Below are 23,500 nucleotides of genomic sequence, written 5' to 3'. Positions count from 1 at the left end.
TAGGTTCGTAAATCCCGTGGAAGTCCGTTCTTTAAGGGGCCCGTAAAGTACGTAAATTACACGATATAATTAAAAAACAATAATAATATTTTTAAATTCTTGGAGGAATTTCAATTGTTTTTATGAGTGGTGAAGCCGATTGCGGGATTTTGGTTGTTTTTGATACAATTTTGGTCGAATTCCTCGAGGGTGTAATTGTTCTTAGAATTTTTGAATAAGGTTGTCAGAGATGTTTAATTGTTTTAATAACCTCTGCTAAGATTTGTTTATTGAAATTTAAATATTGCTTTAATAATTTTCAATTATATTTCTTAAAAAAAAATTTTTTTGAAAATAATGTTTTCTTTTGATAATTTTAAAAATTTTAAATTTAAGTTTTAATTCTTTGAAGATAACCTAAAAAGTAAGATTTGCAGAGAACTATTTTACAGTAAAACAAATAGAGTAAAAGAAAAAAAATGAAATAATTTTTTATAATAATGTTGAACTTGAACATAAGTATTCTAAATTAATTTACTGTTTTTTTTGCTTTAGACCACCAAAGAAATAGTTGAAATGGAAGCTGGCTGTGAGAACGTTGAGGGTGCATTGTTGGAATCAACGACAGCGGTAAGTTTTTTCTGATAATTTTTAATAATAAGTAGTAAAATTAACAGAATCTGAAGCTAGTCACAAATAATTTCAATAACAATTAAATTATTCTTCGGAAATTATAGAAAAATTTAAATTTAAGTGTCAATTCTTTAAAGATAACCTAAAAAGTAAGATTTGCAGAGAACTATTTTGCAGTAAAACAAATAGAGTAAAAAAAGAAAAAATGAAATAATTTTTTATAATAATGTTGAACTTGAACATAAGTATTCTAAATTAATTTACTGTTTTTTTTGCTTTAGACCACCAAAGAAATAGTTGAAATGGAAGCTGGCTGTAAGAACGTTGAGGGTGCATTGTTGGAATCAAAGACAGCGGTAAGTTTTTTCTGATAATTTTTAATAATAACTAGTAAAATTAACAGAATCTGAAGCTAGTCACAAATAATTTTAATAACAATTAAATTATTCTTCGGAAATTATAGAAAAATTTAAATTTAAGTTTTAATTCTTTGAAGATAACCTAAAAAGTAAGATTTGCAGAGAACTATTTTACAGTAAAACAAATAGAGTAAAAGAAGAAAAAAATGAAATAATTTTTTATAATAATGTTGAACTTGAACATAAGTATTCTAAATTAATTTACTGTTTTTTTTGCTTTAGACCACCAAAGAAATAGTTGAAATGGAAGCTGGCTGTGAGAACGTTGAGGGTGCATTGTTGGAATCAACGACAGCGGTAAGTTTTTTTCTGATAATTTTTAATAATAAGTAGAAAAATTAACAGAATCTGAAGCTTGTCACGAATAATTTTAATAACAATTAATTATTCTTCGGAAATTATAGAAAAATTTAAATTTAATTGTGAATTATTTGAAGATAACCTAAAAAGTAAGATTTGCAGAGAACTATTTTGCAGTAAAACAAATAGAGTAAAAAAGAAAAAATGAAATGATTTTTTATAATGTTGAACTTGAACATAAGTATTCTAAATTAATTTACTGTTTTTTTTGCTTTGGACCACCAAAGAAATAGTTAAAATGGAAGCTGGCTGTGAGAACGTTGAGGGTGCATTGTTGGAATCAACGACAGCGGTAAGTTTTTTTCTGATAATTTTTAATAATACGTAGAAAAATTAACAGAATCTGAAACATGTCACAAATAATTTTAATAACAATTAAATTATTCTTCGGAAATTATAGAAAAATTTAAATTTAAGTGTCAATTATTTGAAGATAACCTAAAAAGTAAGATTTGCAGAGAACTATTTTACAGTAAAACAAATAGAGTAAAAGAAGAAAAAAATGAAATAATTTTTTATAATAATGTTGAACTTGAACATAAGTATTCTAAATTAATTTACTGTTTTTTTTGCTTTGGACCACCAAAGAAATAGTTGAAATGGAAGCTGGCTGTGAGAACGTTGAGGGTGCATTGTTGGAATCAACGACAGCGGTAAGTTTTTTTCTGATAATTTTTAATAATAAGTAGAAAAATTAACAGAATCTGAAACTTGTCACAAATAATTTTAATAACAATTAAATTATTCTTCGGAAATTATAGAAAAATTTAAATTTAAGTGTCAATTATTTGAAGATAACCTAAAAAGTAAGATTTGCAGAGAACTATTTTACAGTAAAACAAATAGAGTAAAAGAAGAAAAAAATGAAATAATTTTTTATAATAATATTGAACTTGAACATAAGTATTCTAAATTAATTTACTGTTTTTTTTGCTTTAGACCACCAAAGAAATAGTTGAAATGGAAGCTGGCTGTGAGAACGTTGAAGGTGCATTGTTGGAATCAACGACAGCGGTAAGTTTTTTTCTGATAATTTTTAATAATAAGTAGTAAAATTAACAGAATCTGAAGCTAGTCACAAATAATTTTAATAACAATTAAATTATTCTTCGGAAATTATAGAAAAATTTAAATTTAAGTTTCAATTCTTTGAAAATAACCTAAAAAGTAAGATTTGTAGAGAACTATTTTACAGTAAAACAAAAAAGTAAAAGAAGAAAAAAATGAAATAATTTTTTATAATAATGTTGAACTTGAACATAAGTATTCTGAATTAATTTACTGTTTTTCTTGCTTTAGACCACCAAAGAAATAGTTGAAATGGAAGCTGGCTGTGAGAACGTTGAGAGTGCATTGTTAGAATCAACGACAGCGGTAAGTTTTTTTCTTATAATTTTTAATAATAAGTAGTAAAATTAACAGAATCTGAAGCTAGTCACAAATAATTTTAATAACAATTAAATTATTCTTCGGAAATTATAGAAAAATTTAAATTTAAGTTTCAATTCTTTGAAGATAACCTAAAAAGTAAGATTTGCAGAGAACTATTTTGCAGTAAAACAAATAGAGTAAAAAAGAAAAAATGAAATGATTTTTTATAATGTTGAACTTGAACATAAGTATTCTAAATTAATTTACTGTTTTTTTTGCTTTGGACCACCAAAGAAATAGTTAAAATGGAAGCTGGCTGTGAGAACGTTGAGGGTGCATTGTTGGAATCAACGACAGCGGTAAGTTTTTTTCTGATAATTTTTAATAATAAGTAGAAAAATTAACAGAATCTGAAACATGTCACAAATAATTTTAATAACAATTAAATTATTCTTCGGAAATTATAGAAAAATTTAAATTTAAGAGTCAATTATTTGAAGATAACCTAAAAAGTAAGATTTGCAGAAAACTATTTTACAGTAAAACAAATAGAGTAAAAGAAGAAAAAAATGAAATAATTTTTTATAATAATGTTGAACTTGAACATAAGTATTCTAAATTAATTTACTGTTTTTTTTTTGCTTTAGACGACCAAAGAAATAGTTGAAATGGAAGCTGGCTGTGAGAACGTTGAGAGTGCATTGTTAGAATCAACGACAGCGGTAAGTTTTTTTCTGATAATTTTTAATAATAAGTAGTAAAATTAACAGAATCTGAAGCTAGTCACAAATAATTTTAATAACAATTAAATTATTCTTCGGAAATTATAGAAAAATTTAAATTTAAGTTTCAATTCTTTGAAAATAACCTAAAAAGTAAGATTTGCAGAGAACTGTTTTGCAGTAAAACAAATAGAGTAAAAAAAGAAAAAATGAAATGATTTTTTATAATAATGTTGAACTTGAACATAAGTTTTCTAAATTAATTTACTGTTTTTTTTGCTTTAGACCACCAAAGAAATAGTTGAAATGGAAGCTGGCTGTGAGAACGTTGAGGGTGTATTGTTGGAATCAACGACAGCGGTAAATTTTTTCTAATAATTTTTAAAAATAAGTAGTAAAATTAACAGAATCTGAAGCTTGTCACAAATAATTTTAATAACAATTGAATTATTCTTCGGAAATTATAGAAAAATTTAAATTTAAGTGTCAATTCTTTGAAGATAACCTAAAAAGTAAAATTTGCAGATAACTATTTTGCAGTAAAACAAATAGAGTAAAAAAAAGAAAAAATGAAATGATTTTTTATAATAATGTTGAACTTGAACATAAGTATTCTAAATTAATTTACTGTTTTCTTTGCTTTAGACCACCAAAGAAATAGTTGAAATGGAAGCTGGCTGTGAGAACGTTAAAGGTGCATTGTTGGAATCAACGACAGCGGTAAGTTTTTTCTGATAATTTTTAATAATAAGTAGTAAAATTAACAGAATCTGAAGCTAGTCACAAATAATTTTAATAACAATTGAATTATTCTTCGGAAATTATAGAAAAATTTAAATTTAAGTGTCAATTCTTTGAAGATAACCTAAAAAGTAAAGTTTGCAGAGAACTATTTTGCAGTAAAACAAATAGAGTAAAAAAAGAAAAAATGAAATGATTTTTTATAATAATGTTGAACTTGAACATAAGTATTCTAAATTAATTTACTGTTTTCTTTCCTTTAGACCACCAAAGAAATAGTTGAAATGGAAGCTGGCTGTGAGAACGTTAAAGGTGCATTGTTGGAATCAACGACAGCGGTAAGTTTTTTCTGATAATTTTTAATAATAAGTAGTAAAATTAACAGAATCTGAAGCTAGTCACAAATAATTTTAATAACAATTAAATTATTCTTCGGAAATTATAGAAAAATTTAAATTTAATTTTCAATTCTTTGAAGATAACCTAAAAAGTAAAATTTGCAGATAACTATTTTGCAGTAAAACAAATAGAGTAAAAAAAGAAAAAATGAAATGATTTTTTATAATAATGTTGAACTTGAACATAAGTATTCTAAATTAATTTACTGTTTTCTTTGCTTTAGACCACCAAAGAAATAGTTAAAATGGAAGCTGGCTGTGAGAACGTTAAGGGTGCATTGTTGGAATCAACGACAGCGGTAAGTTTTTTCTGATAATTTTTAATAATAAGTAGTATAATTAACAGAATCTGAAGCTAGTCACAAATAATTTTAATAACAATTAAATTATTCTTCGGAAATTATAGAAAAATTTAAATTTAAGTTTCAATTCTTTGAAGATAACCTAAAAAGTAAAATTTGCAGATAACTATTTTGCAGTAAAACAAATAGAGTAAAAAAAGAAAAAATGAAATGATTTTTTATAATAATGTTGAACTTGAACATAAGTATTCTAAATTAATTTACTGTTTTTTTTGCTTTAGACCACCAAAGAAATAGTTGAAATGGAAGCTGGCTGTGAGAACGTTGAGGGTGCATTGTTGGAATCAACGACAGCGGTAAGTTTTTTCTGATAATTTTTAATAATAAGTAGTAAAATTAACAGAATCTGAAGCTAGTCACAAATAATTTTAATAACAATTAAATTATTCTTTGGAAATTATAGAAAAATTTAAACTTAAGTTTTAATTCTTTGAAGATAACCTAAAAAGTAAGATTTGCAGAGAACTATTTTACAATAAAACAAAAAAGTAAAAGAAGAAAAAAATGAATTGATTTTTTATAATAATGTTGAACTTGAACATAAGTATTTTAAATTAATTTACTGTTGTTTTTTGCTTTAGGCCACCAAAGAAATAGTTGAAAACGATGAAAACGATGCTGGCTATGCGAACGTTGAGAGTAAAGCGGTTGAACTTAAGAAAAAGGTATAGGTTTTACTGAAATTTTTATTATATGAAATTGTGAATTTGAATGACTTTGATATAACATAATGTACATAGTATTTTTTAAATTATATATTAAATTTTAATTTTTCAGCTATTTGTAAATCTGAATAAAATATTCAATGAGGAATATGACCCTGAAAGCCCTGGATTATTTGAAATAAAGGAAAAGGTATCTGCGAAGGCTGATTGTGATAATAATTTAGAAATTTGGTTCAAATCAACGTCGAGCATTTCGAGAATACATAGCTCAGAGTATGCAAGATCTGACAAGCCTACCAAACCGCAACCGTCAACTGGAGACAAAGCTCCTGATGATGGATTGTCGCCCATCGATAGGCTTAGATTAACTATGGCAAGGATTCGAAAGCGAAAGAAAACTGTTAAATTATTAGAGCCACAACCTTTAAAATCCAATCAGAAGAGAGGATCTCCGCGCGACAACTTATACACGGCTATGACAAAGATAATGAAGAAACCAAAAAAATAGAATTTACACTTTTTATCAAAAGAAGATAATTTAAAATTTTAGTTTGTTAAAAAAGTCTTATATTTCATTTTATCATCTTTACAATTTCTGTGATAGAAAGGTTTTTATTTAAAAACTCTTGTAGTTTGTTTTCTATTTTTCTATTTAAATATGTTCTTGCAATTAATAGTTTTTTTCACTCTTTTTTTTCTAAAAAAAGTATTTATTTTAAATTACATAATTATTTTCATTTGTTGTCTATCTTTGATTTTTAAATTCTTTTGCAAATAATGGTTTTTTTAATCGTTTTTTTTTATAAAAAAAATATTTATTTTATATTACATAATTATTTTCATTTGTTTTCTATTTTTAATTTTTAAATTCTTTTGCAAATAATAGTTTTTTTAACCTTTTTTTTTATATAAAAAAAGTATTTATTTTATATTATATAATTATGTTATGTCTTTTTATTGTTTCTATTTCCAATGTACTATATATTCTATTTATACTTTTTTTTCAACCGTTTTTATAAACAAATTTATACATGTGCATATATAGAGTAGAAGGGGGTAATGTAGTGCACTGGCTTTACTGACTAAACGAATGAATTAAATTACTTGCTCTTGGTATGGTAGGGTTAAGGTATCAAATTATAGTAATGTATATCATTTTGGCTTTATTGTGCTTCTTCTAAAAGAAGTTGTGGCGTCACTTCAAAAACACTAGATTTCGAAACCATATTTCCGTTTTTTTAGTGACTTGAAGAAAATGTAAGGCTCGTTAAAAAAGTATCGGGTAAGTGCTTTTTCCATGTAAAATTTACTTCTGAACACAAATTTAGTATTGTTTTGATGTTTAATTTTGTTTTTATTGAGATATTGAAGTCAACGTGAAAAAAGTGCTTGGGGGCATTGTAGTGCACGGGGTTGGGGACAATGTAGTGCAATTATACAGAGTACCGTAAATATGTATTATTTAACCATGTTTGCTTTTTGCAAATTTTTGCAGTTTTCTTTCAGTTTTATCTAACACAGGACCAAAGAAATCTGTAGTTTATAGTACTGTCCACCAGATGAGATGAGATGATACCATGCAAAGTCTAGATCTCGTCTCGGTTTTTACATGCAAAGTCTCGTCTCGTGGTCATCACTACTAGTTTATAGTTTTTTGAGTTTCTTATGTTCCTAATATTATATCTAATAAAATAAAATCGTTTACAATATATTCTCTGCTTTCTATTTCACTAATGAAGTGGTGCACTACATTGCCCCACAAATTTTAGAATGTCGAAAAACAGTGCCTTCATTTTTTTGGATATAGAGAAGCTCCATCTACATCTACAAAAAAATAATGTACACCATAAATGTAGCTAGAAGCATTGTCTTTCCAACGAGTCCTTATTGATCAAAATTGGTTGAAAATTGCGACCACAGGAGTCTTCGAAAGAAAAGTGCACTACATTACCCCCTTCTACTCTAAATAGAAATTATTATTAAAAATATATATTTCTTACATCCTGTTTCATTCTTTTAACGTAATCTTAGACTAATTATGAAATAAAAATAGCCTTAAAATAACAAATAAACAAATCTAAAATTTTACTTTAAAATTAAACAAAAGCTTAAATGTGAATTTAAAATTGACATTAACCTTAATCTTCAAAATTTATATTAAGATTAATCTAATAATAAACACAACAAAACGTAAAGTTTCAAATTTATTTAAAAATTTTTTATCTCTTATTTAATTTTTTTATTTTACAAATAACTTAAAATTCATGATAAACTATTACTTATAACTTCAAGACCTATTTTCCTGAAATTAAATTTGAATGTCGCGCTTCACTCACAGTAGTTATACTCAACTACAACGTGTAGCGCATGCAGCGAAAGTGAATGGTGGGGGACACCACATGGTGGGGAGAGAGAGACCTACGAGGGTGACCGGCATACAGTAGAGAGCTCATTTAGCTCATAGCAGCAGTCTGAGCAGGTCGCGATGGAGAGCTGCTACGAGTGTCAGATGCGGGCGATCTGAATGTATAATGTGAGTATTAAAAATTAAGTATTGAATTAAATATAATCAATTAATTTTTCTTTTAGTTGCAGAATAAAGGGAATGAACTCCCACTTCCCGCAACTCCTCCAGGGCCGACCCAGTCATCCTGCCCGTGGCACCAGCCGGTGAATCCGACATCATCGCCGGAGTCAGTGACGCCATCCAGATCACCGCTGCACGCTATGTACCCTATGTGGCGGCCATTTTCACCACCCTGGGCTCTGGTGGCGCCACTGACCCCAAAAACCCAGGTCGCCGACGCCACCAAGGTCACCGTCACCACGACTAGAGGAAAGGGTGCCACCTGAGCCGAAGACACCGGAGGGACCTCCACCTCCAGAGGTGCAACCCCCACCCGCAGACAATGGTCGGCGCAGGCGTAGGTATCGTCGGCGGTTAATTTAAAATTTTAAAATTATAATTAATAAATATATTTTTTTCATTGTAAGTAAGTATATTTTCTTTTCTCTGCTACCATAAAAATTAGATGTAAAGTATAGAAGAATTAGATGTAGGGTGAGTGAACATGCGCATGAGAAGTAGGAGTGAGGGTAAAATGTATAATACTTGGGAATTTAGTTACTGCGCATGAGTGAGAGGTAGTAGTGGAGTTAAGTAGTCTCATGCGCATTAGGGTGTCCCAAAAAAATTAAAAGTTTTTTTTTATTGGGTCTCATCGCCTAAAAATCTTTCAATTTGTGTAAAAATATGAACACAATATTTGGAAATAAAAAATTTTAATATTAACCCGTTGGTTCAGAGCCTTTGGACTATAAAAACGTTAAAAATTTAGTGTTTTTTTCATTTTTAACATAAATATAAATGTAAAAATATAATGATTAGGGTGTCATTGTAAAGATAATTAAATTACCTTTCGAATCAGCGACTTCAGTATTTTTTTATCACTGATTTTAGTAAGTTTTGTGGTTATATCTAAATTTATTGTTTCAATTTTTGCTCCAAATGTTGAATGAATGATAAGAATAAAAAAAATAGTTTCGTTCACTAAGTCTGGTGTATAATTGTCATTTTCAATCAAATCGAGGTCTACAAGGGCTAAAAATTTTCGTAATGTTACAGACTCTTAATAAAAAAATTAAAACCTAAATATTTTTTACTGTTTAATGTAAAAAAAGTACAAGTTACTTGAGTATCTAAAAAATAAAAATCATCAAAATTTTCATGAAATTTAATCTTTAATCGACTGTAACACTTTTAATTTTCATTGAATCTTATACTATGACATATGGATCAAAAGGTAATTTAATTATCTTTACAATGACACCCTATTCATTATATTTTGATATTTATATTTATGTTAAAAATGAAAAAACACTACATTTTTAGCGTTTTTATGGTTCAAAGGCTGTGAACCACGGGTTAATATTAAAATTTTTTATTTCCAAATATTGTGTTCTTATTTTTACACAATTTGAAAGAATTTTAGGGGATGAGACCCAATAAAAAAAACTTTTTATTTTTTTGGGACACCCTAATGCGCATGCGTGAAAGATTAGAGTGGGGATTTTGGGTGTCAGAGTGGGGACTTCAGACTATAAGTAAGGGCGTCATGAGTAGATTTCTTATTCTATTCTGTGAGCTCATGCAGCATTGTCGCAGCAAAGCCTCCAGTGAATAGAGTGTTTGAATTTTTATTTATCTTTTGATTTCTCTTATTGTTAGATTAAGATTTACTTTGTAAGCGTTTTTATTGTATTGTTCTTTTTGCATTTTCTTAGATTAAGATTTAGCTTGTATTATTAGACTAAGCCTTAGATTGTAAGTGTGTTCTGTTAGGTTAAGTGTATTTTTACACATTTCTTTTTAGTATTTAAGTGTATTTTTACACATTTTCTTAATAGTTTTTATTGTTCTTTTTTATTCGATTTTTTTGTTACAATGCCGGGTAAACGTAAGTTTACCGGTGCTGGGGGGCCAGCGAAGCGTCCCAATTTCAAGACTATCCTTGATGAGTGTGAGGTCTCACTTACACTCATCAAAGATGCTCTTGAATTGCTTTCGAGTTTGCCCAATGGCGCCGTCAAAAATAATTTGATAATGCGATGGATTGCAGAATGTTCTCGCAATGAACAGGTTCTTACAAGTATATTGCATTCTTTATATTTTTCTTACGAGAAAAAAAGATGTGAAAACATTCTGCAATACCTTATGAGATTTCGAGTATTGTTCGAGTCTCAAGGAATAGAGGGTGGTGGTCTGCAAGATCCTAATGTAAATAACCGTGTGCGTTGGGCTATGTGTGAGAGTGCTTTTGAATGTCGGCTTTACACATATGTTGTAATAAACATTGTACATATAGAAATAAGTGCGTTCTTGAATGATGCAGCCATTTTGTTTAAAGAGCACATTGAAGAAACTTTAAAACAAAATGGCTCCATCATTGTCTACGGCGTATTGACTGCCAACTTCAAACGAGTGCAGAATGAAGAAAAAATAGTGCAGCCAATTCCATTCACAACAAAATCCAGCAGTAAATTTCCAACAACACTATTAGAGGAATGGTTTGATATAAATATGAAGCAGTCAATTCTAAGGAAAATTGAGGAGTTCCACACCAAGGGTTCTGGATGGAATCTACAGTCAATAATTAGGCTAGAAATTAATGTAAATAAGTATAATCCGATGCGTGCGAGTTCATACATCTGTTTGCCTGTCAAAATAAGTCTCAAACATGCTTGTATTAATGTACAAAACGACAATGACAACGAATGTTTTAAATGGGCTATACTTTCAGCTTTACATTTAAATGTACAGAATGCGTATCGTACATCTAGCTATCATCATTTTAAAAATGAGCTAAATTTTGAGGGAATTGAATTCCCAGTTACACTAAAAAATATTCCAAAATTTGAAAAACTTAATGATATCGCTGTAAATGTTTACGGCCTTACTAAAATGCCCACGATGAAAATTGTAAACGTATGAGTGTATGTAGTGTAAAACTGCCAAAGGCTGATAAAAGTACAATTGAATTTAAAAATTATAAGAATAAGGAAAAAGTTCCTTATGTCATTTACGCCGACTGTGAAAGTCTACTTCTTCCCGCCGATGAAGATGTAGACAATTTAAGTAAGACTGAAGTATTCCAGCGTCATAAGTTATTAAGTATTGACTATTATATAAAATGTAGCTTCGATGACTAAGTGTCTCCGTATGTACCATGCCCGAAGCATGAGTCCGACCCTGCTAAATGGTTTGCTAAGGAGATAAGACAATTCGCGGATAAAATTGATAATGTTTTTAAGAACCCGATACCTATGCATACCTTGACTCCTCAGGAAATTGCTGATTTTAAGCGAGCGACCGTGTGTCATATTTGTCAGAAGAAAATACCGGCAAGTGAAAAGAAAGTCCGCGATCACTGTTACCTTACTGGCAAGTACAGAGGTGCTGCGCATGAATCGTGCAACTTAAATTATCAAGAGTGCCAGAATATACCCGTTGTATTTCATAATTTAAGCGGGTATGATGCACACTTTATAATTCGCGCAATATCGACTAGTTTTGAAGGTCGAGTCGACCTCCTCCCCATTAACAAGGAGAAGTATATCTCCTTTACGAAAAATATCAAGGGAAGTGAGGTCAAATTTCGCTTTATTGACACATTTCGATTCATGGCAGCATCTCTGGAAAAACTCGCATCGTACCTAGACGAGTATAAAATTGTAAACTCCATTTCTGCCAGTACGGTGACAGATCCGGATAAAATTAAATTATTGACGCGAAAAGGTGTCTTTCCGTACGAGTATTTAGACTCGAGAAATAAGCTGGATGACACCGAGTTGCCCCGATAGAGAATTTCTATAGCACTCTATATGATGCTTGTGTATCTGACGACGAGTATGCACATGCGCAAAAAGTCTGGTCTGAATTTAATTGTCAAACTTTTAACGATTACGTCCACCTGTATATGAAAACAGATGTGTTACTGCTTGCCGCGTTTTTGAAAACTTTCGTGAACAGTGTGTAAAAGCGTACGGGTTAGATCCTGCCCACTATTACACAACCCCCGGTTTAACTTGGGATGCTATGCTCAAATACACGGGCATAGCATTGCAACTTATAACTGATATAGACATGATGATGTTTATTGAGTCGGGTATCAGAGGTGGCATTAGCCAGTGCTGTAACCGTTATGCTAAAGCGAACAATCCATATATGGATCAATTCGATCCAACCCAAGACACCCAGTATATTATGTACTTTGACGCAAATAATTTGTACGGTTGGGCTATGACACAATCGCTACCAATTGGTGGCTTTAAGTGGATTACCAACCCTGATGAGACCTTCGACTTTAACGTACCCGACGATGCTTCAGTCGGGTACATGTTGGAAGTAGACCTTGAGTATCCCGAGAGTCTGCACGATTCTCATAAAGATATGCCGTTTTGCGCAGTTAAAGCAAAACCACCTATGTCTAAACATGAGAAATTACTTACTACTCTTCTACCAAAAAAGAAGCATGTTATACATTATCGTGCATTGAAACAGGCTCTCGGAAACGGTCTAAAACTCAGTTAAATTCACCGAGTTCTCCAATTTAACCAATCCCAATGGTTAAATCCCTACATTGATTACAATACTGCCATGCGAACCACTGCCAAAAACGAGTTCGAAAAGAATTTGTTCAAATTAATGAACAACGCAGTGTATGGCAAGACTATGGAAAATGTTCGAAAGCATGTTGATATTAAGCTGGTTACACACTGGTTCGGTAGATATGGTGCTGAAGCCCTCATTTCACGACCCAATTACCAAAGTCAAGCTATATTCGATGAGGACCTTGTTGCTATCGAATTACGTAAGACTGAAATCCTGCTCAATAAACTTATTTATGTGGGGTTAAGTGTGTTGGATATCTCGAAAACGTTGGTCTATGACTTTCACTATAGTTACATGCTCCAAAAATATGGTGGAGCATGTAAACTGTTGAACACAGACAGTCTCGTGTATGAAGTTAAATGTCAAGATATATATGCTGACATGAAAGTAGACATCCACAAGTTTGACACATCTGATTTACCACTAAACAACGCGTATAACATTCAGCAAGCCAACAAAAAAGTGCTCGGCCTTATGAAGGATGAGTGTAATGGTAAAATTGTTACCGAATTTGTTGGCTTGCGGAGTAAAATGTATAGCATACGCGTTGAGGGTGAAGATTTTGTTAAGAAAGCAAAAGGTATTCAAGCAGGAGTCGTCAAAAAGACAATAAACTTTCATGACTATCTACAATGCCTTAACAATTTTGAAATTCAAACCAGAACGCAGTACAATATAAGGTCACGGTTACATAATTTAGAGACTGTAAAACAAATTAAAGTAGCTTTAAGTCCACAAGACGACAAACGGTATTTGTTACCGGGTAGTACCGACACTCTACCGTGGGGACATTATGCGATCCCCACAATCGACGAATGATTTTGTAAAACATGATTGTAAAAAAAAATAAAATATTTGTTAATAAATAATGCAATTATATTCAATTTCCATGTGTTTTTATTTAAAAAATCCTACCATATATACCTAATAACATATGATTAAAACTTATATTAATGTAATATAATTTAAATGTGCAAATCGCCCCCAGTAACTTAACGCAAATGCCAATCAGCCAGCAAAGCAATCAAAGATTAATGTTAGCGTAGAATCTCTTTATAAATCAAAACTACTTCCAACAACAGACCTTCACAATGCCAGTGCCAACTGATTTAATAATGATTCATTGTTGATTAATTGTTGATTCATTATTGATTCATTGTTGATTCATTATTGATTCATTGTTGATTCATTATTGATTCATTAATAAATCATTTTTGATTCATTATTGATTTAATGTTAATTACATTTGGCACTCGCAGTGTGAAGGTCTGTTGTTGGAAGCAGTTTTGATTTATAGAGAGGTTCTACGCCAACATTAATCTTTGATTGATTTGCTGGTTGATTGACATTTGCGTTAAGTTACTGGGGACGATTTGCGAATATTAGATTATACATTTGCTTTATCTTCCCACGTATTGTGAGAATTATCAAAGCAAAGCCATTTGACAAGAACTTTGTTTTCACGTGTATTGAGAATTTTTTCCACAAGATAAACATCTGAATATTTTACTTTAAGAAGTTCCTCTTCATAGAATCCTCCGCTGATGGGTTGATCCTGGTAATCCTTGAGCTTGTAAGTCACTGGTTGAGTTGATACAACTTGATCCACTGTGAATATTTCTATTGTCCAATTGGGTGTGTATCCTTTCTCGAAAACGTTTTTATATTTGCTTACTCGAACTTTGTCACCAATTTTATACTTTGGTCGTCTTAAAGGAATTTTTCTCAGTTTAGAGATCCTTTCTTTTAAAATTTCAACGTCTTCTGAAGTAACATCTTTAGGCTTCATTCCAATTGTTCTATGTTTGGTATCATTGTAGTTGGAAATAAGAGTAGGCAATATATCATACCACTTGTAATTTCCCCGCAAACTAAATTGCATCCACATTTTTCTTTTTAGTGTTCGATTAAACCGTTCAACAATAGAAGCCTTCATATTACTGTATGTTGAGTAAAAATTTATTTTATGCTTTTTCATTAATGCTTCAAATTGTGAGTTATAGAACTCTTTTCCTTTGTCACTATGCAAGTTTTTTGGTATGCGTTTTTTAGCAAATATAAATTGCAGTGCATGAGAAACATCTTTTCCACTTTTACTCTTTACTGGAACAGCCCAAGCATATTTTGAAAATATGTCTATAACTGTTAGTAAATACTTGAAACCTTTATTTATTCTTGAATAAGGTATTATTTCTACTAAATCAGCTTGCCATGTCTCATCAATATTACGCATTTCAACTCGCCGTCGAGGATAATTTTTTCTAGCCTGAGAATGAAGTTCATTCACTACTGTTAATTTTTTGTTGTTCATTCTCAAAAGCACTTAAGCGAGTATCTAATTCACTAATAATTTCAGCTGTTCGATAAGATAAGTCTTGATTTATATCTTTTTCAAATTTTTTTATTTTTTCTGTAATAGAGTCTTCAAGAACTTTTATAAATAAGTTGTTATTGTCCACCTCTGATCTAAGTGAGGCACTAGCTTCATACAATAAACGCACTTCGTGTTTTATCATATGTCGTACAAGTTTTAAATTGACAGCGTCGCACAGTGGGCCAGGATCGTCGATTTTTGGCCAAAAATCATTATTTAAAAGAGAACAAGATATTTACGAATAACAAGTATGCTACTTACAGTTTTTGAGGTCGCTGATTACGAATCTGAAGTCAGATTTCAAAAATTCAAAATGGCGGATCCAATATGGCGGACATAAATTTTTTTATATGAATCAATTTTAATGAAGCATAAATATCTAAAGGTTTTTTGGGTCGCTGATTACGAATCTGAAGTCAGATTTCAAAGATTCAAAATGGCGGATCCAATATGGCGGACATAAAAATTTTAAAATTAATAAATTTGAATTAAACATAGGTATCTATGGGTTTTTTTGGTCGCTGATTACAAATCTGATGTCATATTTCAAAAATTCAAATTTAGGAATCCAAAATGGCGGACATACAATTTTTAAAATTAATCGATTTTTATGAATCTTTGTATCTAGGGGTTTTTTAGGTCGCTGATTACGAATATGATGTAAGAATTCAAGTGGATTTTAGATTGGGTGAGATTCGCCTACAATTTTTTGCTCGGGAGTTTTTAAGTTCGGTGATTACAAAACTAGTGCCTATACAATTCAAAAATAAAAATTTTTTTCCTGTTATTAGCCTACAAAAATAAAAAGTACTGTAGTTTCCAGGATATACCACGAGGAGGTTACAGGTAAAGATCCCATTTTGTATTTTTTTAGATTTTTAAAATTTTTTTGGTTTTTTTTAGACCTGATGTTTACTTATAGGTATATAGTTTATCGCGTGGGTATATTAGGTGCGCATGTAGTCCTATTGGAGAATCTGCTTTTGTTTCCATGGATCGCATAAACACTCCATTTCATATCTAAATCTGATTTCAGAAGCAAAGTGCTCATTTTTACATTTTTAAAATCTGACAACAGATTTGTAATCAGCAACCCGAAAAACCTCTACATACCTATATCTCTTTGAAATTGATTAATTAAAAATTTTTTATGACCGTCATTTTGGCTACCTGCTTTGCAAGAGGCCATATAACCAACAAAAAAAAAATTTTGATTTCTTGAAATCTGACATCAGATTCGTAATCAGCGACCCAAAAAACCATAGAGTTATTAGCATAGAGTGCGCAAGCGACCAAAATGTTAGACAGCCATACCAAAAGTAGACCCCTTTTCTTTCTTTCTCTAATAACGCATGCGCGATAGTGAAACAGCTGATGCATCGAAACAATTGTTGCTTGCTTGCTGGCAATTATATTTTTCTTTTATTTACGTGACAAATAAATAATTTAAAAACATTTTTAGCAGGAAAAATGGTATTTTATGTTAAGTTTACCTGCTTTCAATTTATATTCATCGAAATAAGCAACTCAAAATTAAAAATTCCAGTTACTATAATATTATCCATTCGACATCCAAACTAGAATCAAAAGTTGCGTCTTAACTTCAAATAACAGCCAAATAGCTTTTTTTCAACATGACTTTTTAATCCCACTCTACCCTATTTATTGTAAAATATTTATTTTACATTTAATTTTATTATATTTAAAACGATTTTTCATGCGATCTTGTTAGACAAAAACCTAATTAAAAACTTTTATTCTTGCACATGCGCCATTAAAGAAGGTAAGATAAGGGGTCTACTTTTATGCTTTTGTCTCTTTCTATGCGCCTAAGAATGCCTCTTACGGTAAAAGGTATAACTCGCGCACTCTATTCTAATAACTCTACACTGCAAAAATAGGTGTCTTATTTGATATCTTAAAATAAGATGTAAGATGGAAAAATGGTATCTTACATCTTAAAATAAGATGTTTTCTAAAGTATCTTACTGATTTTTAAGATGTTTTATACGTCTTAGATATTTCTTCTGTCTTAAAAAAGTAAGATACTTCTGTAAGTTTTTTAAAGTATCTTAAATTAAGATGTTTCTGTCTCAATAAGATGTTTAGCGATAAGATACTTTAAACATCTTAAATTAAGATATTTCAAATAACTTAAAAAAGACTACCAAAACATCTTAAAAAAGATACTTCTTTTTGCAGTGTATGCAAAAAACCCATATATACCAATGTTTAATTCAAATTTATTGATTTTAAAATTTTTATGTCCGCCATATTGGATCCGCCATTTTGAATTTTTGAAATCTGACAACAGATTCGTAATCAGCGACACAAAAAACCATTAAATACCACTGTTCATCATAATTGATTAATTTTGAAAATTGTCTTTATATATTTATTGCATATATTTATATGTTTATTGCAATATTCTTGTAATGTTGAAAAAATATGAAAAGGCGCAAAATGGCACATATTGGCGTCAAAGTAGACATGCTAAGTAATCGTTCTATAACTTGTTTTTCCAAATATTATGCGGCTCGGAGGAGCTCGACTAACTAAAAGTCGGCACTCTATTAAAAAATCAACTATTTTTTAACTTCAATGGAGCTACATTTTCATAAATTTTATTTTTTTAAAGTAACTATTGGTTTTTTTTACTTCAATATATCTATTGATGAGAAAAAATAAGTACTTATACAAAAATAATTAATTTATTTCTAGATATATTAAGTATTTCAATCAAAAACATTTTATTATTTTATCGCAAATGTTAAACTTTAAATAGTTCCAGAAGACACAATTTTTTATTATTTAACAAATCCTTTATGCAATAAATTCCTTATTTACTATTAAATACTGTGGATAAATTCTTTTGTGCATATTTGAAAGTTGAAAAATTGTATTTTTGGCCAAAATTTGACGATCCTGGCCCACTGTGCGTCGTTTTCTTCTTCAGCGTTAGCAAGATTAGAGAGTTTCCTTCCTTCAACGTCAAAGTTACCTTGAGAATTAAGTTTAAAACCAACTCCAGGAGGCCCTTGTCTTTCTGTTCCTCTTTGATTGAGAGGATGTCCAAACACGTCAATGCTCATTGTTGAAATGAATGATATTTGCTAAAACACATGTGACGCGATCTGAAGAAAGGGACCTTAGAAGCAAAAAATTGTAGGTTATGTTTGCAATTTTTTTAATGAAAATACAAAAAAAGGATCAACTGTCAATATAAATAATTGATGTTTAAGTCTTCATTAAAACTAAAATATTTAATAAACACTGATTTTAATTCGAAATAAGTAAAAAGAAACTTTCAAACAAGAAAAAAGTAACTCTAACCCAACCTTAAAATGATTTGCTTCTAAGGTCCCTTTCTTCAGATCGCGTCACACATCTTAATATATAATTTTAGCTTCACGTAGTTCCTCAATGATAGACATGATTTCATTATTGTGACTAGGATTTCCAGTAGCTTGAGAAGTCTAAGATGGCTGTTTGGTAGGTGTTCGAGGGAAGAATTGAGATATAAAATTCAAATATTTGTAACTCTTATCCGTGTATATAGATTCAGAGGAACTATACTTCTTTTTGTGTGCATTAGTAGCAATCAGAATTTCTTTATAGTTTCTTTCATCATGTTCACTTACAAGCGATGTAGCAGGTTTACTTTTAAATAAAAGTTCAAGTAATCCAAGCGTTTGAAGATATCGTTTATTACCAATTTTTACATGCCGATCTTCAAGAGTTATTGGTGAATCACCAATCATAAGTGACCCATCACTTAGCTTACGTACGCCGTATGTTGAATCTAAACATTGCTTTCTATTATGATTTAATAAGTATAGAAATTTATTACTTATTTTATCATCATCTGGAGATTTTTCAGTTTCATAGTTTATGCTATCATCTATCTTCTGCTCTTTCTTTTCAATCTTGAAATTTTCATATTCAGTGTCTGTCAAGTTAATAATTTTTTGTCAGGGTTGAACTATCGGTATAAAAGTTTCAGTCAGCACATTTTCAGCTTCTTCTTTTCCTAATTTTAACATACGATGTTTTCGCCTAATTGCCTCGCTAGCTTTAGCAATTTGATGAAGATATTCTTTTTCTTTATGAAACATGTTATTATTACAAGGTTTCATATTGAACTAACAATATTTTAGGAATGATCTTATATTTATAGTGTTACAAAGCTATCAAATCCTTTTCTATACCTTCCATCATTTAAATCAGAATTCTTATCAATTACTACAAAGCCATATGTACTTGTCTGAATTCCAACATGTGGCACATAGTTCTCGAAATTGATTAAATGTTATGTCAGTATTAACGTGGTCATCATAAACATGCCTTAAATTTTTCTCATCTTGACGAAAAAGAACTAGTAAATTAACATTATCACGTACTAAATGTTTAGGAATGCGGGCATATGTTTGACAAAGATAAAAAGAATCAACATCAACATGTCTACCCATGCAAAAGAATGCCCTTACATTATCTTGCTTCTCGCAAGCAATATCATCAAATATAAATATTGAATTCCGTTCTGCATCTTTAGGAGTAATGACTTCTTCATGCTCACTAAATGGTAAATACTCTACTCCTTCAACATTACTTACAACTTGTTCCAAGAATTTATACTTGGGTTGATGTAAAGACTTTGAGTATAAGTAAATATTATCAAATCTAAGACCATTAGGATGTAAAATTAAAGAAAGGAGTACATTTGTCTTTCCACAATTTGATGGTCCACAAAAAATAGCTCGAATACTACCGGAAAATAAACTACCATGACGCTTCACTTTCTTCTCTTGTTGTTTAACAATCGAGTCTAGATTGACGACTGGCAGCTTGTGAAGTTGTTCCTTGAACAGCATCCTGATTTAGACTGCCGCTAAAGGTATAAATACAGCGCTTATATAGCTAACAAGTCATTCTAATTTTAACTTTCACACAGTAAGGTATGATTATACATCATCGCTCTCAAGGAAAAGGATTAATTAATAAACTTATAAACAAGTTACCATTTGAATTACATTTGCCAGGTTATCAATATTGTGGACCAGGCACAAAGTTAGCAAAACGTCTAGACCGAGGTGATCCAGGTGTTAATCCATTAGACGCCGCTTGTAAAGAGCACGATATTGCTTACTCGAAAAATCGAGAAAATGTTGAAGAAAGAAAAGCTGCTGATAGAGTATTGGCTGACAAAGCGTGGCAACTTGTATTTACTCCAGATGCACGATATAGTGAAAGAGCTGCAGCTTACGCAATAACAAACGCTATGAAAGCAAAATCAAAATTTGGAATGGGAGTAAAGAAGAAGACAAAGTCAAAGAAACGAGTAAAGAAGATAAAATCAAAAAAACGAGTAAATCTTAGAAAAATTGTTGATGCTGCAAGAAAATCAATAATTCCTGGTAATGATGCTCGTTTAACAATAAAGTCAGCTATTGAAACAGCTCAAAAAGCTGTAAAGAAAGCAGGTGGTAGAGAAAAGGTTTTAACACCTCGTATTCTACCTGTTCCATCAAAAGTTGGTGGTCTGTTACCATTAATTCCAATTTTTGCTGGTCTAAGTGCACTTGGAGCGCTTACTGGGGGAGCTGCTGGTGTAGCAAAAGCTGTTAATGATGCAAGTGCAGCAAAAGAGCAGTTGAAGGAAACTCAGCGTCATAATAGAGAGTTGGAAGCAGTGGCACTTGGCAAAGGTCTACATTTGAAACCATACCGACAAGGTTTGGGACTTCATTTGAAACCATACGTTAAAGGACAAGGTATTAAAAGACGATGTAGAAAAAAAAAAGTTTAAAGCTGCCTCAACGACCACTTACAGATCTAGATTTACTTAAATATGCTAAAGACATGAAGATTTCTCATTTTTGAGGAGTTTTTATGCAAAATGAATTACCTATAAAAGGACCTCGAAAAAATGAATCCGACATTATTAATTTAGATGATAAAGATGGTTCTGGAACTCATTGGGTTGCATATAAAAAAGTTAATAATAAAGCAAAGAAACACGGCTCTACATTTTTAATTATACATCAAAGACGGATTAACCTTTTTTAATTTTTGAAGGCTTATTCTAAAGCTGAAATTCTAACGAAGATTTCTGTGTTTCTAGAAAAATTTTATCTAAATTTTTTTAGATTTTTAAAAAAGTTGAAGTCAAGAGACAAAAATGAGAAAATATGATATTTTTTTTATTTCTTTCTCACTCAACAACTTAAAAAATAATTAACGAAATGACTTCAAAGACGGCTTATTTTACGCAGAATTTAATCAGCTTTCTAACCGTATTTAATTTTTTTTGTACCTCCTTTTATTTCAGAGATATGATTGAAAAAGTGATAGCATGTTTTTTCATAGAGTCGAATGTAATCGTCCTGATGCTTTTGGACGGTAGTGTATTTCTGAAGCAGCTCGGCCTAAGAGTTTATCAAGAAAACAAGGGAAAAAATTGATTTTTCACATACTTTTTATTTGTTGTTGTAACAAAAATGGAAGAAATTTTAAACATTCTAAGTCCAGTTAAATTTGATAATTCTGTGGCACACTATGAGATTCATGCACGTCAACCATACGTGTCATCAGCATTTTATAACAGTGACGAGATTCAAATTGCAGTTTAACATCAAGACTTGTACATTCTTCCCTCTAAAAGTACTCTACACGTCGCTGGCAGAATTGTTAAGCCAAACAATACGCTTGTAACTAATACAAAGTTAATTAGCAATGGTATTTCCTACCTGTTTAATGAGATTCGTTATGAATTAAATGGTGTTGAAATTGATCGCTCTAACAATGTTGGTATTACAACCACAATGAAAAATCTAATTTCTCAAACACCTAATCAAATGATTTACTCTGAAAATACTGGTTATCTACCTTATGATGCTGATAGTAGAGTAACAAATGATGCTGGATATTTTGATGTAAATATTCCACTAAGTATGATTATTGGTTTTGCTGAAGACTATAGAAAGATTGTTGGAAATGCAAAACATGAACTTATTTTAACAAGATCTCGTACTGATCTCAATGCTGTAGTAAACATTGGAGCAGCTGAGCGTGAAGAATTAAAAATTATAATTAATAAAGTTGAATGGTTGATTCCATATTTAATGGTAAATGATCGACAAAAAATTGAATTATTGAAATTCATTGAAAAAGACTCACTTACAACAATGAGTTTTAGATCATGCGATTTGTATGAGTATCCTATGATTCCTGCCACTCAAAAGAATGTGTGGACTGTAAAAACTTCAACACAAGTTGAAAAACCTCGATATGTTATTCTTGGTTTTCAAACAAATCGAAAAGAAGATCAAGGAAGGTATGCAAATTTATTTGATGCCTGTCATCTTCTCAATGTTAAGCTTTTCTTAAACTTAGAGTACTATCCTTATGGAAATTTAAATTCAAATTTTACTCAAAACAAATTTTCCATACTATATGAAATGTATTGTAATTTTCAACCATCCTACTATGGAAAAGAATCTGAACCTTTATTAACTAGAAATAACTTTAAAGATTATGCACGATTGGCTGTTATTGATTGCTCAAAACAAATCGAATTTCTAAAACAAGCATCTGTTGATGTGCGGTTGGAATTTGAAGCAAGTGAAAATTTTCCAGCCAATACAGCTGCATATTGCCTTATATTTCACGACCGCATTATACAGTATACACCAATCAGCGGCGTTGTTAAAAAAGTAACGTGATTAGTGGAAATAATGACCAATCATAGACGACATTGGTAGTGGGGGTATTTGGAGTGGTGGGGGAAAGGCTATAAAGAGAGCGTCTCCCTAAGGCTTGAGCCATTATTCTATTTCAGATACCATGGCGTACGTTGTAGATATTTAGTGCTTCAAAAGACCATACAACGAGTTTGTCATCAAAGAGTTGGCGATTCTACCACTTCAACAAGATGCTCATCCATTGGTCTACCTCTTCGAACCGCCATATGCCTGGAGTCGATTGCCTGCAAGATACAAATGTGAGAATTGATGGCTTACAAATAATTATCATGGTATCGATTGGGCTGCTGGTGACGTATCTTATGAAGAATTACAACCTATAATAAAAGAAGTATTAATAGGTACACCTACATATGTTTAATAAAATAGATTTTAAGGTTATGTTTGATATAATAGATTTTAAGGTTATGTTTAATATAATAGATTTTAACAACTTTTACAAGCGCCATCTTTGCCCGCTAAATATAAAATTCAAACGACTAAGTTGTAGCGCCATCTCTCGGGACAACGCTCAAACCGCACTAACACTCGTTCGGTAAAACAAA

General features: G+C 30.8%; 1 protein-coding gene across 1 annotated transcript; it reads left to right on the top strand.

The window, feature by feature from the left end:
- Positions 1-2,002: 2,002 nt before the first annotated feature.
- On the top strand, positions 2,003-4,609 carry LOC122502172. Its single transcript, XM_043612096.1, has 8 exons — positions 2,003-2,044; positions 2,341-2,405; positions 2,691-2,765; positions 3,057-3,121; positions 3,410-3,484; positions 3,770-3,844; positions 4,130-4,204; positions 4,489-4,609. Exons 4-8 carry the CDS (start codon positions 3,068-3,070, stop codon positions 4,576-4,578), a joined length of 369 nt encoding a protein of 122 aa, XP_043468031.1. The 5' UTR covers positions 2,003-2,044; positions 2,341-2,405; positions 2,691-2,765; positions 3,057-3,067; the 3' UTR covers positions 4,579-4,609.
- The last annotated feature ends 18,891 nt before the right edge of the window (positions 4,610-23,500 follow it).

Source organism: Leptopilina heterotoma, unplaced genomic scaffold, assembly GCF_015476425.1.
Source record: "Leptopilina heterotoma isolate Lh14 unplaced genomic scaffold, ASM1547642v1 Lhet_221, whole genome shotgun sequence".
NCBI classification, from domain to species: Eukaryota; Metazoa; Arthropoda; class Insecta; order Hymenoptera; family Figitidae; genus Leptopilina; species Leptopilina heterotoma.
The sequence above is the reverse complement of the archived record's forward strand: the minus strand, read 5'-3'. Positions and strand labels throughout refer to the sequence as shown.